The sequence below is a fragment of the Maylandia zebra genome, unplaced genomic scaffold (assembly GCF_041146795.1).
Source record: "Maylandia zebra isolate NMK-2024a unplaced genomic scaffold, Mzebra_GT3a scaffold01, whole genome shotgun sequence".
NCBI lineage: Eukaryota > Metazoa > Chordata > Actinopteri > Cichliformes > Cichlidae > Maylandia > Maylandia zebra.
Genome location: NW_027490031.1, coordinates 1,575,745 through 1,599,933, shown reverse-complemented (window position 1 = coordinate 1,599,933; position 24,189 = coordinate 1,575,745). Strand labels below are relative to the sequence as shown.

At 42.0% G+C, this 24,189-nt stretch overlaps 2 protein-coding genes across 5 annotated transcripts in view; one reads left to right on the top strand and one right to left on the bottom strand.

The window, feature by feature from the left end:
* The window catches only part of LOC101477089 (protein NLRC3), a 374,972-nt gene that overhangs the window by 302,176 nt on the left and 48,607 nt on the right, over positions 1-24,189 (top strand). The window lies entirely within an intron of this gene.
* On the bottom strand, positions 145-24,024 carry LOC143415596 (protein NLRC3-like). The gene is made up of 9 exons (XM_076880871.1): positions 23,931-24,024; positions 17,185-17,300; positions 11,407-11,485; positions 11,043-11,244; positions 9,058-10,879; positions 6,440-6,613; positions 4,937-5,110; positions 1,675-1,721; positions 145-1,500 (listed from the first exon to the last, which is right to left on the bottom strand). The coding sequence occupies exons 2-9, from the start codon at positions 17,271-17,273 to the stop codon at positions 962-964; spliced, it is 3,126 nt and encodes a 1,041-aa protein (XP_076736986.1). The 5' UTR covers positions 17,274-17,300; positions 23,931-24,024; the 3' UTR covers positions 145-961.

The following is a 24,189-nucleotide window of genomic DNA, read 5'->3' as shown; positions in this document are numbered from 1 at the left end:
CTTCTGCCTTGTTTCCCCTCCTTGAGAATTGATGTGTAAACTCAGAGATATATACTCCAAAAGACAGAAGGTTGTTTCAAAAGAATTTTTGTGTAATTTTTTAAAGTTTTATTGACATAAATACATCTGACATCACTTCCTTAATGTTTTTCACACAACATTTTATTAAATGTGAAGTTGAAATTATAACAGTGATTCTAATATTTCTATATTAAAAATAAATTTAATGCCTGTCACCAAATTCCACAAGTTTCTTCACCAGGACCCTTTGTGATAGTTTAATTTTTATAGAAGCTGAAGTGATACACAATATGTATTTAGTTATTTCTAAGAAAATTAGAAACGGTTACCACCATACTACACCATATTCTTATTCAAAATGTCTCTGAAAACACAATGCAAGTTTAAAATGTTTAATGCAGCCTTTGCTATGTATATAGTCACATGCATTATGATATCTCAATACAATCAGTTTCTGCTTAGAACTGGATTCAAAACTATTGAGCCAATATTTTCAGCTTATATGGCTGAAACATTTTCAAAGGATGAGCTTCCAACAATGAGTGAAACAGTAAGAGCATGTGCAGAAACATCCCATTGAGAAAGAGAAATCAAACATTTGGATTCATTTTAATGAGCTTAGACTTGTTGAAAATGCAGAGGAGCTGGTTGTGAACTGAGCTTCAGAGAAACACAGCATACTGATATTCACTGTGAAGCTTTGAGTGGAACAAGACAGAAAAACAACATGTGGATCCTGGAATAATGGGAGCTTCCATCTTTAAAGGACTGAAGAGGAAGAGCTTTACAAGGAATAATTTAGAACAGTTTCAAACATCAACTGATTGAATCCATGAATCTGAAAATGTATTTCTGACTGAAAGAGACAGACATGTACAGACTGAACTATCTGTTCAACAGTCAGTGTTTCTCTAACAGGAGGACACTCTTTACACTCAAATCAGCACAGGGACACTGACGAACGAGACCAGATAAAAAACCCAGGATAAAGTTTTAGAGTGAATGTGGTGTTGAAGGTGTGGAGGTGGATCAGAGTATCAGGTGAGACTCTGTAGAAGGACAGAGTGCCAGCAGGACAGTCCACATACACTGCTACTCTGTTAGAGACACAGGAGGAGGAGGAGGAGATGAAGGAAATAGGCGTGTTTCTGTTATTGTGCCACACAGAATGAGGACCATCATCAGTGCAGTACAGACTCCAGGACTTCTCATTGTATCCAAACACACAGTCATCACTGTTTCCTTTCCTTCTGATTCTTCTGTAACTCACTGATATTTGGACCTCTCCTCTCCACTCGACCTCCCAGTAACAGCGACCAGTCAGACCATTTCTACACAGTAGTTGAGGTTCATAATCAAATCTGTCTGGATGATAAGGATATGACTGAACCTCGGTCACACGTGTCACCTTCCTGTTGTTGTCAGACAGTTGGAGGTTTGTGTTCACTGTGTTTGTGTCAATTGTGAGTTGACAGGAATCTGATGAGAGAACAAACACAATCCAGCTGCAGTTATTGATCCATCATCTGTTCATTGATCGACACTTTGATGATGACTCCTGACATGAGACATGTGAATGAGTGATGTGACAGTTTGAAGATGGTTGAATGTGTGCTGCTTTTTTTTCATGAAGCACAGTAAAAACACACTTACACTTCTTCAGACCTGGTGTCAACCATTGGACTCCAGCAGGCTCCACCCTGAAAGGAGGAGGGGGGTCAGACCAGCACAGCCTTAGCATGCACACATGGACATTACATGGCTCTCATACATATAATGTTAGACAATGATAAAGGAACAGTCCAACATTTTCAGAAATACACTTCAATCCATACGTGGATCAAACTGCTGATGATTTGGACTGATCCTGGATCTGTCAGTCCTTTGAAGCAGTTGGTGGAGTGGTTGTTGGAGCAATGAAATCTGAGTTGACATTAGGGCTGCCACGATTAGTCGACTAGTCACGATTACGTCGACTATCAAAATCGTCGACGACTGATTTAATAGTCGACGCGTCGTTTGAAGCTTTGTAAGATCACAAAAGACGCAGGAACAAGTAGCAGGATTTAAGAGTGTAATAACGGACTGAAACAGAAGATGGCAGCACTGCATGTACAAGGATGCCAGCAGCCATTAGACCCCGAAGAAGAAGAAGCTGTGTCCCAGAATTCATAGCGCGGCCCAGCTCAGTTTCCAACAATGGCGGCAGCTAGTTAGTTTTAATATTACTCTTATTATTCTTTCTGGGTCACAAAATAAACGATTAACATATTTTCAGGCGAGAATGTAGCTGTGTAAACCTCAAATATCTGCTCAGTTTATCAAAACACATAGTTTCAAAAGCGCTTTTTGGAGATGTCTGTTACCCACTAGCTCGATAGCTAGCCGGGTTCAAGGCTCACTAGAGCCGTGAGAACACCGGACTCCCGGCAGATCGTTTTCAAACCCACTGTCGTCTTTCGCTACTCAGGTTAAACGTACACAAGTCACTTAGATAACTTCAAAATGTTACTGTTTGGCTTTTTTTTTTTAAGTATTTTATTTGTTCCTGAGTAAATCGGTTTGGCTGAGATTAAAGTTTCTCAGCCAAAAAGTTTTTACACAGCTGAATAAACATTAAGCAGACAGCTGATTATCAGAAGTGTGAGATGCTCGAGAATATACTGCGGTGCCCTGTTATAGTTTAGATAGCAAGGAGTTTATTAAACTTCACCGAAACAATCTGCAAATTTCATTAAAATTTAATAAACTATCATCTTGTCTTTATTTTTAGTTAGCACACACCTTAAACACTTAAAGCTGTAAGCTAATGATAGTTATATAAGAGCAGATGCTGCTGGTGCAATAAGCTGTACGTTTTACGTCCAATGGATGATGATCTGATTAGTCGACTAATCGCAAAAATAATCGGTGACTAGTCGATTATCAAAATAATCGTTTGTGGCAGCCCTAGTTGACATCCTTTGACTGTTCTCCACTTGAAATGTTCTCCTTACTGTCAGTAAAGTGATTATTAATCCACCTCAGAATAACAAAATCCCCCAAGATTGATGTTTTTGAGTGGCTATGTCAAAGTTTAGAATTAATTCTTATTTAGATACTTTGGCATGACCATTATTGTAATAATTTTTATTATTCTTTCTTTCTTTTTTTTTTGCTTGTCCCATTTGATTCTTTTGCCATCAGAATTATTGTCTAAAGTCAAAGAAAGATGCCCAACGGATTTACTTTAACAAATGGACCATCCCGGCCTTGCCGTATTGGTCTATTTGATTCACCTTTGTTTTTATTCTTTATTTTATTTTAACTTACTACACACGGGACAGATATGACTGGGGGAAAGAAAAGGGAGAAAGAAAGAGGTAGGGAAAGAAAAACAGCGGGGAAGAGGAACGGTGATAAAGGGCAAAAAACAAAAACCAACAGACAAAAAATACATATATCAATCTCCTGGATCACCTGTTGAAAAAGAAAAAGAGAAAACAAGCAAAAAAAAAAAGAGAGCAACATAATAAACAACATCATCATGATAATCTATGGGAATATAACAGTAAATACTAAATATTGAATATTATTATGCAGAATGTAGGATTGAAAGCGTACAGTGTGCTTTGAGGTAGGAGCCTAAAAGGGTGTAGTTTGTGTCTGTAAGGTATGGAGGAGATTAAGGCTCCAGACATCCAGAGACCCCCAGAGAACAACAGACCAAGGAAGACCAAAGGAGGGGCAACCGTGCCACTCTCCTCGAAAGAGCTGAGGAGGGCCCCAGATGAGGGGTCACTCAGCAGCCGTGGAGCAGAAGGACCGGGGGGGTTGCAGTAACGTGCCCATGAGCTCCGCTGGCAGCCAGCTGTGCCAGAGTGACACATAGATATAATGCACCTAATGAAACCAACAGAACCACGCCGTCTACAACAAGGATAGATGAGATTCTGAGGCCATCAAAGTGGAAGCCTTCCACTACATAGGTACAACAGAATTTTTCTGTCCATAAAAGTAAGGAACAGAATCAGCAAGAAAGGTCAGCCCTGTCAGAGTCCACAACACACCAGGAATGAATCCAATTTTTTCTGCTGGCAATTTGGCCCAAGCTTGACATGTAATTAGTGGGGTTAGACTAATTGGTAATTCTACATTGACCATAGGTGTGAATTTGAGTGTGAATGTTTACAACACACTGCCATTCTGTCCAGGGTGTACCCCACCTCTTGTCCTGTTATAGTTGGGATAGGCTCCAAGAAAGGGGTGAGGACAGTCCCTTGTCGTGCTCCAGTGCTGCTGATCACTGAGCCTGGTTCTGCCGGAGGTTTCTTCCTGTTAAAAGGGAGTTTATCCTTCCCACTGTCGCCAAAGTTCTTGCTCATAGGGGGTCATATGATTGTTGGGTTTTTCTCTGTATCTATGAAGCGCCTTGAGGCGACTTTTGTTGTGATTTGGCGCTATATAAATAAAATTGAATTGAATTGAATTTGTCAGACTGCGGTCTCTTGGACTGCAGCCCACACCAGACATTCCCAGCACAACCTCACTATATGTTTAGGTTTGCCAGTCCTGTCCAGCATCCTGCAGTGCCAAATGATCCAACTCACCACCAGGTGGTGATAACTTGACAGTTGACCTCTCTTCACCCAAGTGTCCAATTATAGGATTACAAAATCAATCATCGATCTATGGCCTAGGGTGCCCTGATCCCACATGCCACTTATGGACATACATAACTTGAAACAAACAACCCTCTCATCCACTGGGAAAAAAAACAGCCTAGAGCAAGCAAGATGAAGGTTTGCAGGACGATATGGCTGATGGCTGTCTCCCAGACAATCGTGAATAAATTGTTAAATTTCCAGTAATGAAACTTCTTTCTTCAGACTTCAGTACAACAAAACAAACAAACAAACAAAAATTCTCTCCATACCTGAGAGTGTCCAGTCTCCAACTTGGATCCTTCAGTCCAGCCAACAGCAGCTTCAATCCTAAGCCTCCTGGATAATTGTAGCTCAGGTCCAGCTCTCTCAGATGGGAGGGGTTGGAGCTCAGAGCTGAGGCCAGAGAAATACAGCCTTTCTCTGTGATCAGACAGCCTGACAGACTGCAGAAACACAAAACAGTAATCCATCAGTGAAAACTTCCCGCAAAGCTTGTTTTTATTCATTTATGTTACTTTTTTCAATTAATTTAGTAGACAGTCAATGCCAGATGAATGTATGAATTGCATCATTTTAAAATCTGGTAAATTTCCTACTGTAAACCACCTGTATTTTTTCAAATGTTCTCCTCCGCTCTTTACCATCACTCCACATTGTAGTGATGGTAAATTTGATTCTTTTTACTGAATCGAGTTTTAATGAGTCACTGACTAAAGTGGATTGGGTTTTTTGAGTCATTTGATTCATGTATTTCTCTTTTCATGTATATCCTACTGCTAAGATGAGTGATTCTAAAAGAAAACAACTATTTTATAGAGCAAAAAAAATTTCTAAAGGGAACATTTATTTTGTTTTGTTTTTATTTTATTAGTATTTTCCTTAAATGTGTCAAATATATATTTTCTCATCTAAATGTCGCCTGAGCTGTGAGCCAGGGGGCGGTAATGCGCCTTAACATTGGTTGCCAACCAAGAAGAAGAAGAAGCTGTGAGCCAGAAGGGAGGGGGTGAGTGAGTGATTCGTTCACGCTATGATTCAGCACAGGAAGGGAGGGGGTGAGTGAGTCCTGAGTGATTCGCTCACGCTATGATTCAGCACAGGAGGGAGGGGGTGAGTGAGTCCTGAGTGATTCAGCACAGCAAGGGAGGGAGTGAGTAGCTCAAATGTGCTGTTAGCATGTTAGCAGAGCAATGCTACTGTGAACCGAGGAGCTATTGTCTTGATGTGAGCTTCTCCTCAGGGTTTCTTCTTCCAGTTGAGAGCAGAGATTTTTTTGTTAAGATACTGGATGTTGTGTTTTTCTCCACAATTTTAATTACAAGCTAGATACATTGCTGCTAACAGCAACAGGGATGAGTCAGTAAGTCAGTTGGGCTTGTGAATCATGATTCATGAGTCAGTAAATTGATTCTCGAGTTAATGAAAATGACTGCAGAGTCATTTTCATTAATGCCAAGTAGGCACCTAAAACATGCATTGTTTAATATTTTCTTTCTTCCAGTATGAAAAGAAAGTGAAAATAGAGTAAAAATTGTTCTAGATTTTTAAAATGAACAGCACATGAAAAATCATTAGATAGAATTTTTTCTCCAGTGTCATGTTCATGAGTCATTTTAACAAACTGAAAACAGAAAAAAAATGTGAATATGGAGCGGTTTTCCAGACAGAAATTGAGAGACAAATAATTCACAGATATTAGGCAACTCTGTGAAAGTTAGGCTTTTTATGCAATAAGATTAATATGACCATAAGTGGAAAGTCTGAATCCTGACCTGAGAGTTTCCAGTGTACAGTGTGGACTTCCCAGTCCAGCAGATAGAAGCTTCACTCCTGAATCATGGAGATCACTGTTACTTAGGTCCAGCTCTCTGACACTAGAAGACTGGGAGCCTAGAAATGAGGACAGAGCTTTACAGCTTCTCTCTGAAAGGTTGCAGATACTCATTCTGAAGAAAAAACAAAGATATTTGTGGTCAGATTAAATAACATGTAATGAAGAATGATTAGCAGTGATCTACTGCAATTTGTGACAACTGGTTGCCCAGCTGAAAACAAATAAGAGAGGAAAAAATGGCACAGGAACCTGTGTACCATTTTTTTCCTCTCTAATTACAATGACGGCAGTCATAGCAGAGAAAAAAAAAGACAAACTGAGTCGTGAGTGTTGACAACAGACAAAAAGTGTATTAGTGTATGTATTAGAAAGAAGAATAAAAGAAGAAGACTGAAGAATAAAACTCTTGGCCATAGAGACAAGTTCAACCTGAGGCTAGTAAACCCAGGGGCCTGAAGAATTAGACCTATGTTCTTATTTTAGTAAAATGGATACAGAGGTGATTGGTGATGACACCTAAATTATGTTGAAGGGAGTGCACTGGGTCAGGAAAGAAACAGAAAATAATGCTCCACCAACAGAACATCAATTATATATTTTTTCCAACCAGGGAGACAAACTAAAAGTTGTGGAGGAGTATTCATTTTTTTAGGGCTAAAGCCTGTCCATGATTGATTGATAATACTTTATTCATCCTGAGGGAAATTGTGTTATCCGGTCTTTAAGTCTGACGTCATTAGCCATTTCCGGGCCCAAACTCCCCTTCAGGTCCCAAAGTCAAGCGAACACACAGCATCCCTGAGAGTTAAAAACTGTCTAAATGATTTCATCTTCAATAAAATGATCACCGTGGCTGCTCTACCAGCTGTGACAATTAGGTTTAACATCCAGGCATCCGTGAAAACAGAATTTTAGCCGAGTTAGAAGTTAGCAGGGTTAAGTGCCATGCTATTGCACTTGTCACTAACCCAGTGGTTAGTGATAAGTGCAATGGCATGGCAGGAAGCTGAAAATGGACCACACTTCAGTCAGGAGAACGACTGAGATAATCCATCCACAATACGAGGTTAGTCATTAATATACTGCTGCATGGGCTGGGCTATGGTTACATTGCAGGGTTTTAAAACTGAGCTTTAAAACGTGCTGCCGATGAATAGTGCTAATACAAACCTATAGAGGCCAACAGTGATCACTGCCTTGTTTTAATAGGCTTGTTCAGATTAAATAGAACAAGATATAAAGCCTTAAAACATGTTAAAAACGCAAAAGCCTTGATAAATGCAGAGTAGTTTGGGCCCAGAAGCAGCGTTCATGTATGTCATCACTTAAAGACCGGATAGGCTGCCAGGCACTCCAGCGCCATCTTGAGCACCCCTTTCGGCCATACAGCCAACAACAGCCCCACAGTTCCTGCAGCCATCTTTATGGCGCTGTGTCTGTATACATGAGATATTTTTGTGTATGTGTGTATCCTGTGTCTGACTGGGAGGAGAAGCTAGTCAACACTCTTCCAGCTGGCGTAGTTGACCTTGAAGGGCAAGGGAAGAGAATCAAACACAGTCCTGTTTTCAAGGAGAATTTTTAATTCCAGTCAGCCTAGGTCATGAGGCACAGCTGGCACCGGTTGGGTAGCCGCATGAAATGAAGATGGTAGTTGTTTGGGTTAGTGCGAACAAACTGCATCCAATTTTACAGTTGGTCTAATGTCCATCACTGGTCACCAGGTCTCTCAATTTCCCATTAAAGAGCTGTGAGCTTCTCCAAGATCTTATCCGTGTTGTGTTAAATGAGCACAGTCTGAATACTCACAGTCCACCAGCTCCGATCAGCAAGAACACTGTTATCATTGTTCCGAACCCAGGTTTCTCATCAAGAAGATGGTTTCAATTGCATTAAGGGAAAAGTTGATCAAAATCATAATTCATCTTTACGTTTTAGAGAACAAGACTTAGAGACTCTATGAAGGTTTAGAGCTAGACATGACTAGACAAAGACATGAGAAGCAAAGCAGGAAAGATAAGGGAGAGGAAGAAAGATGAGACTGACTCCATCGAGAGCCGAAAGAGGAATGCACTAGTGTTACTTTGATAAAAGCTGCATTCATATATCCTTCAGAAACACTGGCATTTTCAACTGTTGTAAAGCAAAATATACTTGGTTCTGAGTGCTAACAATCATTTACATTAATGATTTTTATATTAACATTCTTAGACTTGTATCAGAGCCCACCATCCACTTCTTTGCCTCAGGTGGTCACCTACTTATCGGAAGGTTGGTAGTTCGATCTCTGTCTGCTCCAGTCAGCATGTGTATATTAGATTGAAAGCATTTAAAGAAAAGGAGCTTAGAAACAGTGCATGTGCAAAACGGTGTGAATGGGTGAAAGAGGCAAGTTTTATAAAGTGCTTTCAGTGCTCAGATATAGTAGAAAAGCACTATATAAGAACCAGTCCATTCACAATTACACTGTTCATGTTTTTTAAATTATACATGGAAGCTTTTAGTAGAATCAACATTAGGTAGAATAGAAAAAAATAAAAGCACAAATATATTTACACAGCTTTGTGGGAGGCTTTGACCACTGGCAGCAGCCTCAGAAGAGCCTCCTCTGAAGCAGAGTATTTCTTCAGGTCAAACACATCCAGATCTTTTTCTGATGACAGTAAGATGAAGACCAGAGCTGACCACAGAGCAGGAGAAAGTTCACCTGTGGAGAGACTTCCTGAACTCAAGTACCGTCGGATCTCCTGCACTAGAGATCGATCATTCAGTTCATTCAGACAGTGGAACAGATTGATGCTTTTCTCTACAGACAGAGTCTCACTGAGCTTCTTCTTGATGTACTGGACTGTTTCCTGATTGGTCTGTGAGTTACTTCCTGTCTGTGTCATCAGGGCTCGTAAGAGAGTCTGATTGGTCTGCAGTGAAAGACCCAGGAGGAAACGGAGGAGCAAATCCAGGTGTCCATTTGGACTCTGTAAGGCCTTGTCCACAGCTTTCTGGTAGAAAAATGTCACTGCAGATTCCACTTCTCTTGACTCCTTTTTTGCAAAAAATTTAGACCATATAGCGGTCTTCTGTTGTTCTTCCAGCAGATTGAGTCCAGAGTTGATGAAGGTCAGATGGACATGAAGAGCAGCCAGAAACTCCTGAACACTCAGGTGGATGAAGCAGAACACCTTGTCCTGGTACAGTCCTCTCTCCTCTTTAAAGATCTGTGTGAACACTCCTGAGTACACTGAGGCTGCTCTGATATCGATGCCACACTCTGTCAGGTCTGATTCATAGAAGATCAGGTTTCCTTTCTGCAGCTGATCAAAAGCCAGTTTTCCCAGAGACTCAATCATCTCCCTGCTCTCTGGACTCCAGTGTGGATCTGTCTCAGCTCCTCCATCACACTTGACCTTCTTCATTTTGGCCTGAACCACCAGGAAGTGGATGTACATCTCAGTCAGGGTCGTTGGCAGCTGTCCTTCCTCTCTGGTTTCCAGCACATCCTCCAGAACTGTAGCAGTGATCCAGCAGAAGACTGGGATGTGACACATGATGTGGAGGCTTCGTGATGTCTTGATGTGGGAGGTGATGGTGCTGGCTAGCTTTTTTCCTCTGAATCTCTTTTTAAAGTACTTCTTCATCTGTCGGTCAGTGAACCCTCTGACCTCTGTCACCATGCCAACACAGTCAGCAGGGATCTGATTGGCTGCTGCAGGTCGTGTGGTTATCCAGAGGCGAGCAGAGGGAAGCAGTTTCCCCCTGATGAGGTTTATCAGCAGTGCATACACTGAGGTGGACTTTCTAGGGTCAGTTAGGATTGTAGTTTTGTGGAAGTCCAGAGGAAGTCGACACTCATCCAGACCATCAAAGATGAACACAACCTGGAAGTCTTCAAAGCTGCAGATTCCTGCTTCTTTGGTTTCAGTAAAGAAGTGATGAACAAGTTCCACCAAGCTGAACTTTTCCTCTTTCAGCACATTCAGCTCTCTGAAAGTGAATGGAAATATGAACTGGATGTCCTGGTTGGCTTTGTCTTCAGCCCAGTCCAGGGTGTATTTCTGTGTTAAGACTGTTTTCCCAATGCCAGCCACTCCCTTTGTCAGCACTGTTCTGATTGGTTCATCTCTTTTAGGTGGCGTTTTAAAGATGTTTTCTTGTCTGATTGTTGTTTCTGGTCTGTCTGATTTCCTGGATGCTGTTTCAATCTGTCTGACCTCATGTTTATCATTGACCTCTGCAGTCCCTCCCTCTGTGATGTAGAGCTCTGTGTAGATCTGATTCAGGAGGGTTGGGTTTCCTGCTTTAGCGATCCCCTCAAACACACACTGGAACTTCTTCTTCAGTGCAGATTTAAGTTCGCGTTGACAAACTGAAACAAGACATTCTGAAAAAAAAAAAGCAGATTATCAGTTCACGTTGTGTAAAGGAAGAGTTGAGTTTCTTTTCTCTAAGGTATGTCCATTTGACCACATGTTGGTCAATCTCTTGAGACATCACTAAAATGTCCCATTTATCCAGCAACTTAAAGTTTAGATATATCCTCTTACTGCTCTTCAGACGGTCAGCCAGCTCCTCCTGCTTCATTCTCCTCAGGAAATTCAGTGTGATCTTTATAAATGCCTCTCTGGTGCTCCTCTGTTCATCATCCTTCCACTGACTCTCTAAGCATTCTGGGTAATCTGGACTCAAAACCTTCTGGATCTTCTTCAGCTCGTTCTTCACAAAAGTGATGATGTTGTCCTCCAGCAGCTGGAACAGAATACCTTATGAGTGAGCCAATCAGACTGAAATTATGGATCCAAACATCAGATCCATATTGGGCACACTGACAATCCACTGGTCTACAAAGAGCAGCATGAAGATGACTGTGAACAGAATAGATGTGAAAGTAGTTGTTGTACGTGTACAGACCATAAATATGGAGTCCAGGTGTGTTTGATGCTGCTGGGTAGACTGACCACTGGGAACCTCTGAGCTCTCCTGGTCCACACTGTGGAAGAACCATGAAGAATTAGTTCAAGCACAGAGTAAAAATTCAAAAAGTGACCTTTTAAGATAGTGATTAAGATGATTCCCTATAGTTGTAAAAATTTACTAGTCCTTCTGAATCCACTGAGACTCAACAGCTTAGTGAATTGTATTGAGCTCAAGTACGAAAAGTGTTGCGTATCACTGCTTCAGTAACATGTGAATAAGTAGAAGTTGGTAAAAAAAACAGAAAAAATGTATTTAACATTCAGTAACTGGCCAGTCTCTCTTCCAGCACCTTAACATCAGCCTTCCAAACCAGGCTGATTAGTATGTTACAGCTGACAGGTAACTGGGGCGCCAGTCCATGAAAAATCTGTGAGTACCTCTCATCTGACAACCTCTGATTTTTTTCATTTGTACAATAACTTATGAAATCAATTTTATACTAACTTTAAGTGTCACAATCTAAAGCATTAAAAAAACCAACACTTTTTCAATAACCAACATTAACATCAGTATTGTGGGATATCTAATACTTTCAGTAAACTACAACATAGAGGAATGGGAATTAATATTGCTACACTGGGTGTTTGATCTGTTTTCTCCTAAGTCACTGAAGAAAGATTCAAAATACATATCCTTTTTTTTTCTTTCTTTCTTTTTTCTTGCCTGTCCCATTTGGTTCTTTAGCCATCAGAATTGTTGTCTGAAGACCAACAAGGATACCCAATGGATTTACTTTGCCAAATGGATCATCGTGGCATTGCCGTATTGGTCCATTTGGTCGATCTTTGTTTTTATTATTTATTATATTTTATTTTCAGATGTTACAGACGGGACAGACATGAGTGAGGGATAGGAAAGGGAGAAAGAAAGAGGAAGGAAAGGAAAAACAGAAGGGGAGAGGGACAGTGAGAAAGGGGGGGAGAAAAAAAATAAAAATCTCCTGGATCACCTGTTGAGAGAAGAATAGAAAACAAGCAAAAAAACCAAAAAAAACAAAGCAACATACTAAACACAACACCATCGCATTAATCTAGCTAAGTGTAAACAGCAGTAAATACTAAATATTCAATGTTGTTGTGCAGCACGCAGGACAGATGTGCTTCGAAGTAGCAGCCAAGAAAGGTGTAATTTAAGTCTACGAGCAGTGAACACCCGTGTGCATACCTGTGTGGATCAGGGCGCTTGTATTCCAAAGGTTTCTCCATGTAACGATCTGCTAGGGAGTGTGTGGGGGGGGGGCACAGCCCCGTCCTCCAGGGTATGAAGCAGGTATGGAGGAGATCAAAACTCCAGACATCCAGAGGCCCCCAGAACACAAGAGACCATGGAAGACCAACAGAGGGGCAGCCACGCCACTGTCCCAGTAAGAGCTGAGGAGAGTCCCAGATGAGGGTTCACTCAGCAGCCGCGGAGCAGAAGCCAGGGGGAGTTGCAGTGACGCGCCCGTGAGCTCCGCCGGCAGCCAGCTGTGCCTGAGTGACCGAGCCCCAGGCCGAGAGGCCGGGGGCACCCCACCTCCGAAGTGGCCCGAGCGAGCCCCAGGTTCCAGGCCCCGATAAGCGGCCGCCAAGGAGTGAGCCGGTGTGTACCCGGACGCCCACCCCCAGACACAAAGAACCACCAACGCACCGATACCTGAGGGAGTCCGCCACCGGCAGGGGAAGTGGTGGTGGGTTGAGATAGGCCTCCAAACCTTGGAGGGCCTGAGGTGTCCCCAGAGAGGTGGTGTCTGATACCCAACCTGACATATAGACAAAGACATACAGGCACACACAGACACAAACATCCATTCCCCCCCTCATGCTCTCATATGCACTCACTCCACACTCAACCAACGTGGAGACAGACATAAAGAGACGCTGTACACACGATCACACTCCCCAAGCGTACTCTACAAACCGGGTCTAGGTACCCTTGCCCCTGGAGGGGGGAACTGCACCCAGACCCAGGTGGTGTTACCCTTTTCCCTGCGGTGGGGAGAGGCAGACCACCCCGACTCCGTAGCAGCAGGGAGGCCCCACACTCCAGACCGCAGTCGGACGGCCAACTCCTCCTAGCCATCCCGCTCCAGCAGGCCGCAGAGAATGGGGGTGGGAGAAGACTCCAAACCTCCCTCCACCCGCTCATTGTAGTGTTGATGCATGTGTGTTCTAAGGTGCAATTAAAACCCAGGAGGGCATGGAGCTACCTGCCAAGGAGCAGCAGGTAAGCGCATAGTCCCTCCTGATAGCCCTCAATGTCTAAGTGTATTTAAAATTGAGAGGTGGGCAACGACGCCAGGGGTGAGGTGTACACCCTGATGGTAATTTGGACTCCGTGATTGTGCCCACCCCCAAGATCCTATATATATGTGTAATGAGAGTGTGAATAATGTGAATGTCTAAGTTGTGGGATAAAATTGAGGCAGAGGCAGCCGGAAGGGGACAGAGGGGGGGCGGGGCGGGGGGGGGGGTAGCCTCCTCTGCACCCTGGTGACATACCCCTACTCCAAGGCCCTGCATGTGTGGGTGGTTGTGGTGGAGCGGGAAGAGGGAGGCAGCTGGAGATGGGAAGGGAAGGAAGGGAGGGGCAGGTAACCCCTCCCTGGGGCCAGCTCCCCCGCTGACCCCAGTAGGCACACTCCGCAACCCGCCAGGGAAAGGGGGCCCAGGCCCATCCAGACCGGGGCCCAGTGCAGCAGCGCCTCCCGGCCCCACAGAGCCCGGGACAGTCCACCCAACCCCACCACAGAGAAAACTGCACCCACCCCACCATCCACTCATCTTCCAGACTACATAAGACACTAAACGCCCAGGCTGAGATCTTCCTCCACCTCTCCTGTATCTCCCCCTCCTGCAGAGAGAGTTCCTGAAGAGAGGAAAGCTCCTGCAAGATGTGACCATCTCCCCCACCAGTTGAAGAGCCCCCCAGGTGGCTCGACGCACCGGCGGCACCCTGCTCCAAAATACATATCCTGAGTAAACGTCAAAGCAGATGTCACAAACTCCTGGCTCATGGAGAGTTGACAGAAGAGCTAAGTTTGTGTTCCATGTATGGCCAAACCAAAGCAAAAGATCCAGATCCAGCAATGGCTCTGCACTGCATTAAACATCAACAAGCACTGTGCAGAAAATGCTTGAAGTCATGTCTGTAATCCTGACATGTGTAAATTACATCAGGTCCAGAGGTTTACAACACCACCAGTTCAGGGCATTTTTGAAGGAAATTGAGGGATTTTATGGCACTTTACTGATGTGCATTAGCATAGGAAGGGGTGTGTTGAGGAGATTCTTTGAGTTAAAAGTTAATTCTAGATATTCATTGAAGTTCTAAACTGGATGTTCTTGAATTGGATGATTCAAAATGGATAATGGCGTTCCTTGTGAACATTACACAGGAGCTAAACATTCTGAACTTAAAGCTGCCAGGTTTTGGACAGCTCATTATAGTGGCCTATGAGAGTGTGAAAGCCTTCTCCACAAAACTGAAACTATGCAAAACTCATCTGTCTGCTATTGAAATCCTGCAATGGGAGTTTGAAACGTGATTTGCTGACTTGGAGGCATGCGGTGACACTTCCCAGCTGCTTGCAGACCTCTTCTCAGCTGATGTGGAGTGTCCCCACTGAACTCACTGAATTGCAGTGCAACAGTGAACTGAAAAATCAGTTCAGGGAAGCACAAGGAAAAGCAGACAAGATTGCTTGTTTCTAAGACATCTGCCTCTTTTAAGAGTTTTCAGGTGTTTAATGTCCCTTTTTGGAAGCAAATATCTGTGTCCCAAAATGTTGATTCGGTCATCTGGATGCAGTGTTTTAAATGGGAGAAACGTTTCATCACTCATCCAGGTGACTTCTTCAGTCTCAGCTGACTGCAGGTTTCCCCAATCCCCAATCTTATAAACATACAAACATTACATTTGCACAATGACTGTCCAGGATGTGTACATCCTCACCATTGAAAGAGTGTCCACTGGCCCGTAGGTGTAAATAGACTGTGGAGTGCTGAGGTCGAGGATCGAAGCCAGAAACTTGGTGTAGATTCCTCTTGGTACAGCCTGTGGTATGAGGTCCGGTCAATAGCATTGTCTTGTTCTAACTGCTTCAGACAATCTGTCACCCTCTTCCTGTAGCCACTTTCTGGGTCTCATGTTTGTCACTAAGCAGTGACAAAAATTTCTTATGATACTGTTTATGGTTTAGCAAAACCGTGTCCCTACCCTTGTCTGCTGGAAGGATGATAATGTTGTTGTCATCAATGAGTGATGTGAGTGCCTTCCTGTCCTCCATTGTGATGTTAGATTCAGGGGGCTTTGCATTGCTGAGACAGGCTGAAACTTTGGTCCGTAGTTGCTCTGCTTCCACGTCTGCAATGTTGTCATTTCAAATTGCTGTTTCTGTGGCTGTGATCAGTTCCACTAATAATAATAATAATAATAATAATAATAATAATGGATTGGATTTATATAGCGCTTTTCAAGGCACCCAAAGTGCTTTACAATGCCACTATTCATTCACTCTCACATTCACACACTGGTGGAGGCAGCTACAGTTGTAGCCACAGCTGCCCTGGGGCAGACTGACAGAAGCGAGGCTGCCATATCGCGCCATCGGCCCCTCTGGCCAACACCAGTAGGCGGTAGGGTAAAGTGTCTTGCCCAAGGACACAACGACCAGGACAGAGAGCCCGGGGATCGAACCGGCGACCTTCCGTTTACAGATCCGCAAAACTGTGATACTGCTAGATGAAGAAAAAGGAATATCAGAAAGGGGAGGCACGTTAGGAGGAAGTGAGAGAGAAGGAAAGGCTGGAGGGTGGATGTGAAAGTGAGGACTTCAAATGTATTAACTATGACCGGTAAAAATATATAGATGGCTTAAATGATGGAGAGAATGAAGGGAAAAAAAGCAAGGCCATGAGGAAATCTTGAGGGAGGAATTTGAAGTTAAAAATCCAAGGGGTGATAATGTCAGTGCATATGATTTAGAAAATAAAGACAAATTCTGGAGTATGCTCAATGAAATGGAAAAGAGTATGTCCAGGGTAAATAGAGTTGTGATTGGAACAGATTTAATGGACATGTAGATGAAGACGAAACTGTCTTTTCAACATTTTAACAGATTGGAGTTACATTTTTATTTGGTGGATTTTCAGAGTGGAGTAAAATGGAGAGTGCCTTGTTGGACTGGATTTTGCTTTGTAATGCCTGGAAATGATGAAGAATCACTTCAGATAAAATCTGGATCACTGTTTTGCTTGAAGACCAATTTAAATGTTTATATTCAGTATTGATTGACTGGAACAGCTCACATTTGGTTTCCTCAGAAAACAAACCTCAATGTGTTTTTATTTCCTGAAAGAAAACCATTATCATTGAAGTCATACACAGCAGTGTGCTGTTGGTTTCTGTCACAAACAGATTTAAAAATGTTGCCTGAGTTTACAGTATAATCAATCATGAGAAAAATGTTTTATTTTTTTTTTAAGAAGGTTCAAAGAAAAAAATACTAAAATGATGCTTGGGCTGTTTTATGAATAAAAATAATTTCTGTGCAGGAAACTTAGTTTTTTCTTTCACTTGAATAGTTTGAATGTCATTGAGAGATTTACATGTTTGCACTGCAGTTTATATCCAACAACATCAAGGTTCCTGTGAATAATGATGGAGCAGTGATGTGAGTGCTGAGCTGTGACATGGAGAAGAGTCATGGACAGTTAGAGATGGTCATCTCACCTCTGAGCTTTGGTCTGGCTCTCATGTTCCCCACACAGAGTGCTTTTAGAGGGAGGGGCTCCCTCCTCTCTGTCCTCACACTGATCCATGCTGCTCAGCTCACACACACTTTCTACCTGCAGAGGAAACACAAATCATTCATGTGCACATCAACTGAAATCCTGCTTTCCATCATGTGTGCTGTCCAAATATCAGCTGCTTCTTTCCTGCTTCATCTCAGTGTCAGCTGAATGCAGTCAGACAGCAGTGTGAGGCAAAGGAAGCTGCCATCAGCTGCTCTACTATCAGTCCACTAGATGGAGCCATGAAGTTGTAGGTCAGCACACACACAAACACACAAAATACATTTGCTGACAAACACTGATTAACTGTGACTGGAAGTTTCTGTTAATTAACATTAAGTCAATTCAACATGTGTGAACAAATTGTTTAAACATTTTGGCTGATCCAGGATTCAAAGAGGATCCACCGTCTTAACATGTAAGAGAACTGAATGTGACTAAAGTAGAGAAACCTTTCTTTTTTACTCTCTGCACAGATTCAGCATCATGTGCTTTTAATGACCATGTCCTTATTAAATAGAGATACAGTTTAACAGGATGTTTTATTAAAATTTATTTTAACTCATTCACTGCCAGCCATGTACAAATCAGGTAACTCCCCACTGCCAGGGTTTCTGAGCATTTTTACTCATTTTTGAAGAGTAAGTTTTTCAATTGACGTCTATAGACGTCAATGGCAGTGAATGAGTTAAGAACCTCACATCATCTCTAACTATGGACTGAATGTTGGCTCATTGCTATTACCAACTTGGTACATTTTTAATTTAAAGCACATTTAGGAAGATTCAGTTTCATAGAAGCTTTTTCCTGTATTGTGCGTAATGTAGAAAGTAACAGATCAGACCACCCTGATTGAAACCCGCAAAGACCCATTTCTACATACTTGCCTGTGTCAACACAAGAGGTGCTTTCATCAAAATGATGCACTTCCTGTGGTTACTGCCATGTTTCTATTAGCGGTTGTTTAGTTAGTGGTTTAGCATTTGTCCCATATGTGAGTTCGGAGAAGTGGAAATGACAGGAAGTGTGGTTGCTAAGCTGCTGCTATGTGCAACTAATGTAACAGACTAGAATAAAATGGAGTATTAAACAGAGAAACCTCAGACTGTTCTTCTTGCTCAGTTCATCTTTCTGTTATTTAATAGCTAATAGATTTATTTGGCTAAACAAGTCACTCCTGATCCAACTGAGGAGCTGGCCAGAAAAAACCTACAGTCTGACATTCTTTTGGCAAAGTTACACACCAATTCAATATTAATTTTAGCAAACTCCAATTGACTTAACAATTACTGCCGATGTGAATTTTAACTTTACCAAATACTGAATATTTTATCTTCCCAGTTCTAATCTGTAAGATATTTACAATATTTGAATTCACAAATATTTTTGCTTCCTTAGAGATAGGGTGAGAAGTTCGGCCATCCGGGAGGGGCTCAGAGTAGAGCAGCTGCTGCTCCACATCGAAAGGAGCCAGCTGAGGTGGTTCGGGCATCTGACAAGGATGCCCCCTGGGCGCCTCCTGGGTGAGGTGTTCCAGGCATGTCCCACCGGGAGGAGGCCCCGGGGCAGACCCAGGACACGCTGGAGAGATTATATCTCTCGGCTGGCCTGGGAACGCCTTGGTGTTCCCCCGGACAAGCTGGAGGAGGTGGCTGGGGAGAGGGAGGTCTGGGCCTCTTTGCTTAGGCTGCTGCCCCCGCGACCCGGCCCCGGATAAAGCGGATGAAGATGGATGGATGGATGGAAATATTTTTGCTTTCACCCCTACCAGTCCAAGCAGATGGTCGCCTCTCCCTGAGCCTGGTTCTGCGGGAGGTTTCTTCTAGGGCTGGGCTATATCATACCGTTCACGGTAATACCGGTGTAATTTTACACAACGATAAGAAAATGAAATATCGCGATAGAATATGGGTAAAACGCGCATGCGCGGTGCCTTTGTTTACATACGCACATGGCGGCGACGCAGAATGAGAAGAGCGAAAGCGGATTGTTGAATGAAACGGATGAGCCAGAATTGATTTGTACAAATGCTGCAACTTCAGTGGTGTGGAACTGGTTTGGCTTTCATCCGTCAGATACACAACAAAGCACTATTTTTGGTAGAGCATGCTAACGGGCCGTCGTTATTTCCGTGTTTTTTGGAAAATACGGCACACTTAAAATCAATCCTTTGATTTCTCTGAAAATCGACAGAGCCCCTTATAATCCCGTGTGCCTTTTGTATGAACTCTGGTTGTGTTTACTGACCTCGAAATGATTTTATGTGCACGGCGCTCGAAAATCTGTCAAATGTTTCTGAACAACTTTTCTAAGCTACGAAGCCGCACCGCTTGATGGATTGTCAGGGCATTACAGCTATCGTAGGCGGAGCCTCGCGGAGTGATACGTACTGTGCTTCAACATAATATTACCGTATTGTGTGTGTATAACCTCTTTTTAAGTTTTGTGGATATTATACATGGTTATCCTCAGGATATGTCGGCCAATTTCCACTGGAAATGCCTTTTGGTTAAACTGTCAGCAAGGAATTTGCACTGTTAAATTTTTATATAACTTTAATGCACATAAAAAACTGCTGCTTGTTTAACTGAAAATACATAGATTTTTTTTTGCACTAATAAAGTTGTGGAGTTGTAAAGTATTTTGTCTCACGTCAATTATATCGTCAGTTATATCGTTATCGCAAATTTTCAAATGTATATCGTGATAAATATTTTTGGTCATATCGCCCTGCTCTAGTTTCTTCCTGTCAAAAGGGAGTTTTCCTTCCCAATTTTTTCAGCGTGCTTGCTCATAGGTTGTTATATGATTGTTGGGGTTTTAACCGTTGTATTATTGTAGGGTCTACCTTACAATATAAAGCAACTTGAGGTGACTGTTGTTGTGATTTGGTGCTGTATAAATAAACTTTAATTAAACTGAATTGAACTGTCATGTGAAACTCTGACTGAGAGTTTGATGCACACCACTCAGGTGACACAAATTTGAATTCCTGCTGAAACAACACACAGTTATTTATGTTTAACCAGAAAAGTGGACATTTTTAAATCACAGTTTTGATAATTACTTTAACTTTATGATAACTATCATGAAGACAAACTGTTACATTTTGCCTGTTACATAAAACTCGCACCAACGCTCCGAGCTCTTTAGCAAACAACCTTATTTTTGGAAAGCGAAGCAGCTCCAATAGGACTCGGGATCAGCGGTGAGAAGTTGAAGATCATGTGAGTTGGTTACGCTGCACCATCAAACACTGTGGTCACCGTGAATCAGCAGCAGCAGCTAGAAGAGGTGGACAGGTTCACGTACCTGGGTTGCACTCTCAGCAGTGACGGGGACGCTGAGCATGACGTCAAGTGCCGAATTGGGAAAGCATGGGCACCCTTTAAACGACTACGACCTATATGGATGACCACTGCACTGCCTTCACCAACCAAGTTGCAGCTTCTGAAGACTATTGTTATACCGACAGCACTGTACGCAGCGGAGACTTGGAAATCAACTGTTAAGATCAGCCACAATCTTGACGTCTTCCTTTGACGGCTGCTCAAGAGCACATATCTGGATCACGTTGCCAATGAGGAAGTATATCGCTGTGCGGGATCAGAGCTGTTCCACGTCCAAGTCACCAAGCGTGGGTTAAGATTCGCCGGACCCAAGACCCGCCTGTGTCGCAGTTCAGTGGAACCCAAGGAATGGAAAGAGACGGCGAGGAAGACCCCAAAAAACATGGAGGAGTACGTTCCTTGAAGACTTACGCTCAGTCGAACTGTCATGGGATGAAGCAGCAACTGCTCCAATGGACCGAGTCCGATGGCATTCTCTTGTCTCCCGATGCACCGATCAGTGCGGGAGGATCTAATTCTAAGTCTAAGTAAGTGTTACATAAAAGAGTGCATAAAAATATCGTTGGGTATCACTCACATTCATCACAATTCATTTTGCCAATGAGGATCTACTTGCTTTTTCTGTGTTCCAGTCTTAGTAACTTTGACACAGTAATATCTGCTTCAATATTAAACCTCTGATGAAATCTCTCAAGTGTTAGCTTTATTTTGATACCAAGATTGTAAGGACAGAGTTTGTAATTGCAGAGAAATAATCAATTAAATTTGGGCATTACATTTTCGAGCAGGAAGCTCAGAAAACCCCCTTGGGGCTTAAGAGGTTAAGAAGAATTAATCTCTGTTTATAGAATCACCTCCAAACAGCCAAGCTATCCCTCAATAGTTCCATCATGTTTACTGTCTAACGACAGCGCTAGCATCTTGTGTAGTTAGTGTGTAGTGTTGTGGATAGTTTTGTGTTGTGTGTCAGAACAATGAAATGACTGCTGTCTCCAGGTAAAAAAAAAAAACAGGAGTGATACACATGCTGCTGTCAGACCTGCAGGTTGTGATGGTCTCCTTCACAGTGGACAGAAACTATTTTTTTGGACTGGCACAAATAATTTGTGTGGCATCTTATTGAATGCAGAACAGCTGATTGTTATGTAAATAGTTTGAAGTGGTTATTTAAAAAGGGGTAAAAGGTAAATGGCTGAAGTTGTTTGCAAAACTTTTGCACAGGATTTTATAATTGACAATTTATATTTGCATTTAAAGTTATGAAATATGATTCATTAAATATGTTGTTACAGTAAAAAATATAACTTTTTTTTGTCTGATTTTAGATCAATTGTGGTAATACAGTATGTCAAAATGAAAAGATAACTGTAAATTCAGACGTGAGGTTATGCAAAAAAGAATGATATCAAAAAAGGCAAAGTACATAGATTTTAAAGGTGAAATGTAGAGTTAAAATCAGTAGTTAAAAATGGCCAATTATGCCCTGGACCCCAGAGGGTTAAACATTTATTTTTAAGTAATGCAATAGTTACTTTTCAAGTAATTAATTACTTTTAGAATCTTGTAACTCAGTTACTAACTCAGTTACTTTTTTTGAAGAAGTAACTAACAACGCTGGTCATGATATCTGGTATCAAGTATCCCAGCAAGGTAAAGTCTGAGTCTGTGCTGTAAATTGTCACCCAAAAAGCTGACACATTTATCTGCATAATGCCCTACACGCTGAGCCACAAAAACCACCGTGCACTGAAAGCTAAAAATGACCTTCATTGTTATTTCTTTACAAATTATCACTGAATACTTTCAGACTGAGTCTTGAAACTCTACATTTTTCAGGGCTTTTTGTGGTTCAAATATTTTTAAGCATATTCCAAAATGCATTTTGAGTATGTTGCAGGCAAATGTTTTCAGCCCTTTATAACTCTGCAAACCTCAGTTCAGTCAGGTACATTTTACAGTTTTACTTTCCAAAGCAACTGTTCTGAAGCTGTTTTAGTGTCTAAGGATAATTCAGAATGGATAGCCACAGATTTTCATTGAATGGATCTGTTTTAGTGTGGAGCTAACCTGAGGCAAGGCTCAGTTGCATTTGCCAGATTTTTCCAAAGAAAGTTAGAAAAAAAAAGATAAAAGAAAAAGCACACAGCACAACCTCTTAACCACATGAGGACAGTCCACCAACTCATCAAGAAACTTAAGTAGCATTGTTCATGACAGACCACGAAAATCAGTCTGTCACTCAATGCACTTCCATACACCTGAGCAAGCAGCAAACTGGGGAGAGCTTTTTCCAAATACCATCACCGCTATTTTAAATACTCAAAGCATCATGTACCCCAATTCAAGTTTGCTACTGAAATGCACACAAAGTATTGTGCATGCATGTAAATATTTATTTTTTGTCTTTCCACTTAACATTGCTCACCTGGTTCTTCTGGCTCTTGTAGAATCCTTTCTCTGCATTCCTCACTCTCTCTTTTAACTGGTAGTTACATAAACATGTTGTTTCTAGCTAAAAAAAATATGGTATGATTTCACTTCAACAAATGAAGTAATTATAACATAAGTTATTGTACAAGGACGCTGGAGAAAATCCATATTCCATGACAGTATAACGCACTTGGTCATTTGAAACCATCATCAATGAATCATTTTACAGTTACCACATCATGTTGACTTATTTCTCTGTCTCTCTCCTCCTCTTTCAAACTTTGTGCTTTACCCATAATAAAAATATAAGAATTTTATGGATGAGAAATAACATCCACAACTTTTTGGACTCTTTCAAATGCTTCACTGATTTGCGTAATTCATTTACTTCTCCCTTGTCTCCCTGTCCTTGGTGTTATTGAAGCCTCATTTATTCATGACAAACCTGCTGTTGGACCGTTCACTGCCTTTGTGCATGCGCAGTAACATCCTGACATAAAGAAAACTGCAAATAGAAACCTGTTTTCTTTCTAATCTCTGCCATTTCCAGGAGACCATTCGTCACACCATAACATTTAAAGATGATGAAAATAATAATTCAGTGCGCAGTTCTTACTGAAACTATTACTGTAGATGAACTCACCAATAACTAAACTTCCAGAAACTGACAATAGGATACTGAACTCCAGGCTTCAACATGGAAAAATTGTAATACCACAACTAGTTTGACTTATTATGTTTTACAGACACAAACACTAAAACGAGGAAGAGCGTTAAGCGCTCGGCCTCGTTGGTCCTGCTGTGAGTCCTTTAGCCGTGAACTATGGAGCGGCAAATTTGTGCTGGATATAAGCTGTACACAGCTGATGTTAGCCATGAAAACATTACAGACTGCTAACATTACCTTCAGATGGAGCTTCACACTGAGACGATTACATGCAACACAAAGTTCACGAAACTTTGAGAAAGAAGGAAGCGCGAAGAGAGGGGTCCACAAACCACGGCCCTGTTACAAACACACTGCGGTCTCTACAGCTACACTTCAGAGAAAAAGACCGACGCTGCATTCAGGTGCACCTCGGAAATCCCCAAATCTCTCCTCAAACAGCTGGAAGGCTGCCCGATGGTTTATTTCTTCTAATTGCCCCGTTTAGTTGAAATAC